The 9,459-nt window shown below is 37.0% G+C and overlaps 1 protein-coding gene and 1 pseudogene across 1 annotated transcript; both read left to right on the top strand.

Moving 5' to 3' along the window:
• Window positions 1–1,609: 1,609 nt before the first annotated feature.
• LOC123890528 lies at window positions 1,610–2,062 on the top strand. Its single transcript, XM_045940160.1, has one exon. The coding sequence runs from the start codon at window positions 1,610–1,612 to the stop codon at window positions 2,060–2,062; it is 453 nt and encodes a 150-aa protein (XP_045796116.1).
• Window positions 2,063–4,429: 2,367 nt separating this feature from the next.
• Window positions 4,430–9,159, top strand: LOC123890532 (annotated as a pseudogene).
• The last annotated feature ends 300 nt before the right edge of the window (window positions 9,160–9,459 follow it).

Below are 9,459 nucleotides of genomic sequence, written 5' to 3' on the forward strand. Positions count from 1 at the left end.
GTCTGCACAATGAAAAAATAGAGTTCCGAGTGATTGGATGCACATGTGAAAATTGAAAATTCAAAAACTACAGAGGCTATGACGAATATTCCATATACTGAATGATACATAAACATTACATAGAGATAGAAGAGTGATTGATACCCCACTTAATAACATGAAGAGTCCTACTTTTCGCACCCCCTGAGTACACTCAAACAGCCCCTGAAATGACCATTGTACCCCTCTCGCCCTATTGAGGGCGAGCAACCACACGCCCTCAATAGGGCAAGCGTTATAAAGGTGACTGACCCTTCAGAGTCACCACCCCCCATATCAGACACTCGCTCGCTACTAATGAGGCGAGAACTTAAAAAATGGTTCGCCCTGTGTGTGGCGAGCGGGTCTTATATATAAGACCCCCACCTTCTTCCCCTATTTCTGCAGAAGTTACAAAAAATCAAAAAACAAACAAACCCTCCAAAAATCGCCCTTGATGAAAACACCGGTCAAATCGCTTGATTCTTGCTCGTTTGCCGTCGAAAACATCAAAGGATTGAAGATTAACACAAGGTACGGCCACATTTTGACGTTTCATGCAAATTCTTTCGATTTTTTTTTTTTAGTTTACGCTGCTATAGTTCGCCCGTTGTGGGGCGAGCTTTTTTGATTCCGTTCGACTTAGGTGAGGCGAGCGGCATGAATTTGGTCGCCGTATGTGAGGCGAGCCTTCTGGATCTGTTTGACTGAGTTTGATTTTGCCTTGACTGTTTTGCTTTTGTTTGTGGTTTTAGGGTTTATAAATGAAGCGAAAGACTGTTGCTGAGGGTGGTAAGGGAGACAAGAGCGATGAAGTAGCTAAAAGTAGTCGGCCGACTAAGGTCACGGCATCGGCGAGGAGGAAAAACGCCGAGGAACATCCTCCTAAGAGAAGGAATACGAAGAAGGCGGGTGAGGGTGGTTCATCTTCTACTGCTGGTGCTGATGATGTTGATGTTGATGTGGAGGATGCAGGTGTTGAGGGTGAGGAGTTGATACGTGACCTGGAGGCGGAGGATGACTGCTTCGGGATCCACTACTAGTAGTCAGCAGCATCCAGAAGAGCAGCCAGAGCAGCAGGAACAGCAGCAGGAGCAGTAGTGTTACATTATGCTGTTGTATATATATGTTTTTGTGAACATTTGATCATGGTGTTTTAATTTCCCGGATAATGTATTTTGTGAACATGATGTTTATGTAAATATGTATTTCATATGCTTGCCTTTTGATGCTTGTTTATTTCAATATTTGAAATGTTGTTGGTTGTGAATTTTTGATTAGATTTGATACGAAACAGGAAAGTCCAAAATTGGATAGATGTGTATAAACATGGGCATCATTCTGGCCCTCAGACCTGCTATATCTCGCCATGTGTGAGGCGAGCAAGTCATAGTTCGCCATAGGTAGGGCGATCAACCCTGCTTGTTCGCCATATGTGAGGCGAACCAACTAACAGTTCGCTACGTACAAGGCGAGCGTTATGAAATTGAGTGGCCACTATTGACACAGACATGTGTGTGGTCTAAAATTGGTGGGAAGGTGTATAAATATGGGTATTTGGATCAGTAGCAACTCAAACCAAAAAAAAAATATGGAGAGTGTAGAATATCAACCAAACACCCGCCTAGCCGCAGTCTACTTCAACGGCGGAAACACGAATCTGTTTCGAATTCACGAACAAGTTTCACTCAGTGATCTGAAGCAGCAGCTGACTCAAATCAACCGACGTCTCAACTTCCGAGATCCAAGAACGGTAACTGATGTCGAGTACCGTCGTCCGTCGAGGATTTCAAACAACGGAACAATGTTGTTCACACACGTCAAACTTCATAACAACGACGATGTGAGAACAATGTTCTCTGTTTTCTCAGAGTACAGGAGTTATGTACCGATCGAGCTGGACGCGGAGTTGGTTAGATCTGTCGAAAATATATTGTCCTGCATGATCCGTCCGACACGTCCGTGGACCTACGACGAAATCGCAGCTCTCATGGTACGACCCGAAGAGGACGAAGTCTACGCAGTTAATTTATCTGATCCTTAGTTTACGTTATTTAACTGTTTTTTTAATTAATGTCTTGTTAATTTAATGTTAATGATAAGTTAATTTTAATTAATGTTGTTTTATTCAATTAATTTTGTTCTCTTTTGTTATTAGTTACGTAAGCTCGCCATACACAGAGCGAAATAAATAACAGTTCGCTGTATGTATGGCGAAATATTTAACAGTTCGCCACACATACAGTGAAATATATCTGTAACAGAATAGAAAATTACAGAAAATTGCAGAGGAAGAGAAATTTCATTTCATTAAACAAAAAAAGTACATTACAAATGAAGAGGAAACGTGTGTATGATATTGACAGGAAATCTTGATAAAGAGAAGAAACCCTAATTGCTAGAGTCTTCATTTCCCCGAGTTTGGCGTTAGACAAAAAAAGTACGTTAAAATAAAACTAATAAATCTAACACCAAAATACATTGTCATGCCTCAATGTCCCATGACAACTCGGGTTTGTTTCGCCTAGTCATAACATTTTTAATTTGGACGCAAAAAGTCCACCGTCGACTACCATAACATTTCAATTAGTGATAAAACAACACCGATAAAAATGTTATGATTAGGCGACGACGGATTATGCCGCCGTTTACACATAACTGTAACTAAAACAACAACTAAAACAAAGGAAAAAAATTTGACAGAAAAAGAATGAAGAAGAAGGGAAAGAAGAGAGTGGTGTGAAATTTTTTCACACAAAGCCTTGCCATTTATAGCATTTCTGCTCCATTGTGATTGGTTGGTGCTATGTCACAGCCTCCCTCGTGTCCAATCACGTTGTGCCATGTGGCACAATGTTTTGACTGAGTGGGGGGTGTTTTTTACCACCGACACCGCTCGCTACACCCAGGGCGAGCAACCATCGTCCATTTACTCGCCATATACCTGGCGAACGGTGTTTTTAGCAATTCTTCATTTTTTAACGCTCGCCCCACACATAGCGAGAGGGGTATAATGGGATTTCCAGGGGGTGACTGAGTGTCTCGGGGGGTGCGAAAAGTAGATCTCTAACATGAAATAGTAAAGGGAAGTTGAATCAGGGTGTCAAAATTGTGAAAGTTCAAGGCAGGAAAAAATGATTGAGAATTTTGAAGCCCAAGATTATATGTGAAAGTTCCAATAGGATTTTGAGATCTATTTTTTGCGCCCTCTAGAATTCCTCATGCACCCCCTTGAATTACCATAATAACCTTCTCGCTATTTAGAAAGCGAACTCTTTATTTCATGTTTTTCTTTCATTCATGAGGGCACAAACGTTGAGTTTGAGTATAAAATAGTGTCACTCGCTACTTAGAGTGCAAACTGAAACAAAGTTCGCTACTTAGAAAGTGAACTAAAACACAGTTGGCTAGTTAGACTTAGAGAGCGAACTTAGTTTACACTTTTACACTTTAACTAATGAACCTTATAAAAATGTGGCCACTATCTTATATCATATTTTAATTTGGCACAGGAGCAGTTGTGACATTATCGATCAATCACACACACTGTAAATATAACTATACTAAATTGTTACTTTATTTGATATGATCAAGTTTACATTTATCCTCACAATAGACATGTATCAAAGATACAAGAGTTGATAAGTTTGACAGAAAATATGAATTATGTGAATGAATGGTTCACACTTTAATTTGCGAATTGTGTTTTATTCAAAGTTATTTCATGGGAGATGAGAGAAGGGTGAAGAGGACAGAAAAATTTGATTTTTATAAGATTCGCATCCTAGAATGCGAACTCAGTTTGCAGTTTGCGGGAATGGATCCTATCCAGTGGGTTTTCCACTGGATTCTCTCAAGTGTTGATCAAAACCATTAAACTTCATCTCTCTCATCAACTTTTTTCTTTTTCAATTTTGTTTGATGGATGTGATGTCACTGGATGGTCCAGTGGCCGTAGATAATCCATTCCCGTAGTTTGCGATCTAAAAAGTGAACTCGTTTTTCCTCCAATTTTTGCTATTTATACACTTGCTTACATGACTCTATATATAGAGCTACAAATAAAACAGACTTCTAAATCATATTTGTAAAAAAAAAAATTAATAGTAAATATTCTAAACAAATTTTAAAAGGGGTTAGAATTCGAACACGCTGTGTTTTACTGGGAAGGATCGAAACATGGGAACAAATATACTAGTCACCGACTGGGAACGAAACATGGGAACCAAGATACACCCTTAATTTCTCTGTTTTCCCTTTAAACTCTTTTTAATTTGAAACCGAGGGGAGTATAATTATTTTAGCGGCCCACCCAATCTTTTTTTCTTTTTTTTTTTGATAAGAAAAATTCCCAATCTTTTTTTCTGACTCCCCGCCACTGCCGTGTTTTCCTTTTGGACTCAGAGTAATGATGACGGCAGGTAGCAAAGGCGATGGCGAAAACGACGGCGCTTCTTACCAGTCACCGACGGAGGAAAATCTAACACCGATCTCTTCCTCATCCACAACTCCAGACAATTCAATTGATGCGCCGTCTCTGCCCACTCTTCCATTCGATCTGGTTACAGAAATCCTATGTTGGATCCCTGTGAAATTCATTCTCCAATTCTGTTGCGTCTGCAAGTCATGGAATTATCTCATCTCTCAAGATTCCAAATTTCAAAAGAAGCACTTTCGGTTGTCAACCACACTTCCCGACCGCCTCCACATCATCCTAACTCCTTTGCCCTCCTACTTTCGTAAGTTCATTCTATCTGATTTTTTAATGTCTTCTCTTTTCAACAACAACCTCTCCACTGTTACTACTACGCAGATAAAGTACCCTCTCAGTCCTAATAAAGGATGCAATTTTGGGGGAGTTTCCTCCCGTGACGGCATGTTCTGTTTTGGGATCGATGCATCACTACAAGGAAGTTGGAAAGCGGCGTCCATTGAAAAAAACCATTAGCGTCGGTTTAAACCGTCGCTAAATGCTTACTGCAGCGGTTGGGCGTCCGCTGCAACAAGCGGCGTCGCTAGGTCATACATCGACGGTTATAGCAAACCGTCGGAATAACCGCCGGTAGGATGTTAGCGTCGGTTTTATGATATTTACGGCGGTTCGTAACCGCCACTTTTTGAATTTATTATTCCAGTTTTTTGAGCTTTCAGCGTCGGTTAAAACCGCCGCTATTTGTTTTTTTTTTGTTTCCCAAATTTTTAAATGTTTTTTTTTTACACCAATTTTTTTTCTTTACTCCTAATTATTGATCATCAATGGAAAAATAATATTGACCAAAATATAGAAAAATAACATGCATTCAAAATAAAATAACGATTCAAATTTAAATGGAATTTCATACATTAAATTCGAATTCAAATGAGTTCCAGTAGCTTTACACACATAGTGCAAAAATTCAGCATAACAATCTATATGCATGACTACTTAAGTATAAAAAAAAATACTAAGTTTGCTAATGGTTCAAACTTAATAACAAACACAGCAAAATTATGATATCTAAGTATCTATTCTTCTTTGGTAAACACTAAAATTAAAAATATGCATCTCCATGACCTGCTTCATTTCCCATATGCAACTCCATGACTACTAGCTTTGTGACAATATGACGAGCACCTCATATTTGTTGGTGAAGTTGAATACCAGTAATGGAAACCTCAACCTAACTTATCCAGTTCACATAAAATCAGAAATATGAGATAAAAATCTAGCCAATAAGAAAAATGAAAATACTTATAGTCATGAAGTCACCAACATATTTAGCCAAAAGATCAGTTTTCTTTCTACCTGCAAATGTCAAAGAATATGAAACAATAAATACTATAGGCATCACTAATGTGCAATGATGCCAAAAGAAATATATGCAAATGCCTACCAATTTTATTAGCAGCTGAAGGGAAATGAAGATATTATTTTGATTTAGTGCCTCCTTAAAGCTATTACTTGTAGCGGTTATTGCTTGTAACACATTAACTCACATAAAACGTCTTCTTATAGATCCCAAACCTCTCGTTGTCACCTGAAAATGAAATAAAATAGAAAGCCAACTAAATATTAGCAACCCGTGTCAAATTGGACTTTCATTTTTAAGCAAATTAGATCATTTCTTTTGTATAGGCATTTGTATAATACGTAAGGCTACCAAAATTCTTCCAGCCAAATTTGAAATTAAGATTGAAAGGAGTGTACCTCAGAGCTTAACCCTCTGGCTTAGGAATCTCCAAAGAGAGAGTCCAACTAATCAGCGTAAACTTGTTTCCATATCTAGAATAGAGAAAATGGATCCAAGCCAAACAAAATTATTTATCAATGAAAATAAGAACACAACAAAACACTGTGTTCAGTTGTGTGTGTATATGGAGGGAGAGAGAGAGGGGGGTTACATGGGGAGTCAACCACTGACCTGATACCGTCATAGCGAGAAAAGTTCAAAGATGATTCAGGTAAAGCAAGACATGACAAAATCTGGACTGTGAGTAAATAAGACAATAATGCTTGACCTACTTTTGAGATTTAAAGAACAGTGATCAAGACATGACAAAATCTATGAAAATAAATGTTAGTTTAGGAAGAAATAAAAAGATAGATGCTTATTTCTATCTCAGAAGATTTAAACAGTAGAACAATTAAATGTGGAAGACATTTCATATTTCAATAGTGAAAACAAAACATTAAGCTCAAAGAAAGAACTAGCACATACTGATGGGATCTTATTTTCTTGTAGAAATGCAATTGAAACTTCAGCATGGTTTATGATAAACTCCACAGCATAAGGACTTGTTAAGCATAAACAAATGTTAATTAAAGTCATTAAACGATCCTCTTGTTTATGACCAAAGTTTCTTCAGAGGATATGTTTGAAATGATAAAACAAATCACATTGTCTTGTTTGGATTAACTTATTTGAGGTTTTCTACTATCATAAGCATTTACGAGACTTTTTGTGTCTTTGTGAGAGCTTAATTATGGAAGAAACTTATGACATGTTCATAAGTTGTTTTTAGTTTATTTCTATAAACTCTTCAAGATAGCTTATATATGAATATAATTTGAGTTTATTTATCTTTTACTATAAACTAGCTTATACGTAAGAACTTATATGATAATTGCTTAATTAAGATTTTAATCCAAACAAGTCCGAGAAGGAAGAAAAGACATACCAAGAGTGTCATCTAATGGAACATATGTTACTGCAAAGCTATTGCAAGCCTGCAAAATGGCAAAACCAATCAGGTGAAGTCTTATTACAATAATTAACAAGAATGATTATACAATTACATACAAAGTACTATACCTCCATTGCAACTCACAGGCCTTCCAAGCATTTGGTTGTTGGGGTTCCTCTTGCCAGAATCACTCTTCTAAGAATCAGTCCCAACATTTGAAGCAAATCTTGCATAAAGCTGTCTCAACTTAACATGCAGCAACCTTGTCAAATTTTTCAAATTCAAAGTGAAAATTCATTTAAAACTAATAAGAATCTAATAAGGAGCATATACAAAGAGGAACAATAACATGGTGACTGGAACTATAAACAATCACTTTTTGCAATACACACGCCAAACTTACAAAAATCTTACATTTGGAGAAACTGAAAAGGTGTAATCCCAAACACAACACTCCATCATCATGATTCAACCCCTAATTCAAATTCACTCCAACAAACACATCAAAATCAGAGTTCATAGATGTTCATAAATATTACACAAACTGCTTTAGCAATTAACCGATGCAAGTTTAGAAACAACATAAATAGGGGTTTAGAAATCTTGTTACACAACTAGAAACAAAAGCAAAAAATAGTAAACACCAATATAAGAACAAAGTGACAAAATCAAACAAAAGTTAGTACAAACAAAATGCAACTGTTAGAAATCAAGCAATCATAGAAAACCCCACATATAGGTGGTTCGAATAACTACGTATATGCACAAAATCACAATGAAATCAACCAACTTACTGTTTACAATGAAAACAAAATCAGAGAAAGCAGAGAGCGTTGAGAAGACATAATGAATCGAAATTTCGAAGTTAAGCATACCGTGAGATAGGGAAATTTCGAAATTTATTAGGGATTCAAGGTGTGTGAAGAGAGAAATCGAAGATCTGAGGCATGAAGTGATTTGGGTTTGACGAACTGAAATCGATTTGGGTTCGAAGAGTACAGATCTGAGACGAGAAGGAAAACTGAAATCGATTAGGGATTTGGGTTAATGAAGTGTTTGGGTAGATTAGAGAGATAAGATGCAAAAGGGGGAAAAATGCGACGGCGGAAAGGAACTGCTACAGTAACTGCCACAAAAGGGAAAAGCGACGACGGTTAGAATGCAACCGCTGCAGTTTGCCTGTCGTGATATTCCTTTTTTCTTGTAGTGCATTGTCAGCTCTTGTTTTTAACCCTTCCATTAGAAAGTTTAAGTTATTGCCTCCTTTGGAAAATCCACCACAAAATCACTATATACAAACCAATTATACTTTAATGTATCATCGTTTCACTGATAATTATAAGATTGTTGCTGTTTCTTTGGCTAAGAATAATCAAATTAATGTTCATAGTCATACTTTTGGTACTAATCATTGGACAAGGATGCAAAGCATCCCGTATTCCCGCTTACGTGGAGTGGGCATATCTGTTAGTGACTACACCGTTGATTGGTTGGTATACGATGTTGATAATTATTTAGGGTCATTCTTTCGCTTAACTTGGAAGAAGATTCATATCGAAAGCTTTTGCATCCTCTCTCTAACGAGAAATACAACTCTAACATGGTCATCCATGAGTTGAAGGGTTGCTTGTGTATCATCTCTCAACATCCCAACTATTCTGATTTTTGGATTATGAAGGAACATGGAAATGAGCAGTCTTGGACTAAATTGTTAAGTGTTCCATACATGACATATCCCGAGTTTTATGCATATAGCAGGGTGCTATATGTTTCAGAGGATGACCAAGTGCTGATGCAGGTTTCGAAGAGGAAGAAATTTAGTTTGGTTATCTATGATTTTAGAAATGATACTTTTAACATTCCTAAAATTCAAAACATCAATGATGATCCGGTGATACCAAACATCTACGTTGAGAGTTTGATATCTCCTTTTTCTCAATACTAGGATGTAGATGTTGTGCTAAGTGACCTTGAGCTAGAGGCTCAACTACAACATATATGTTAATTTATGATCTTGTTATCTATATGTATTTTATCCTTATTTTGGATATCGGTGATTTCATGGTTTATTATTGATGTATGGTGAACTTGATAAATTGGTATGTTAGTCAGAGTTGTTGCTTCTATCATCGTTCATTACATTTTACATCATTCACAGTCACAGATTATTCATCTGCATAATTGATTCAAATTATTTGGGAGATCTTTGAGAGACAATGAGGTGGTCACAATGAGTATTTAGTAATTATAAATTTAATGTTTGATGCACCAAAGTTA

Source organism: Trifolium pratense, linkage group LG1, assembly GCF_020283565.1.
Source record: "Trifolium pratense cultivar HEN17-A07 linkage group LG1, ARS_RC_1.1, whole genome shotgun sequence".
NCBI lineage: Eukaryota > Viridiplantae > Streptophyta > Magnoliopsida > Fabales > Fabaceae > Trifolium > Trifolium pratense.

Coding starts and splice junctions, on each gene's coding strand:
- LOC123890528 (XM_045940160.1), top strand. CDS start 1,610: ATGGAGAGTGTAGAATATCAACCAAACACCCGCCTAGCCGCAGTCTAC.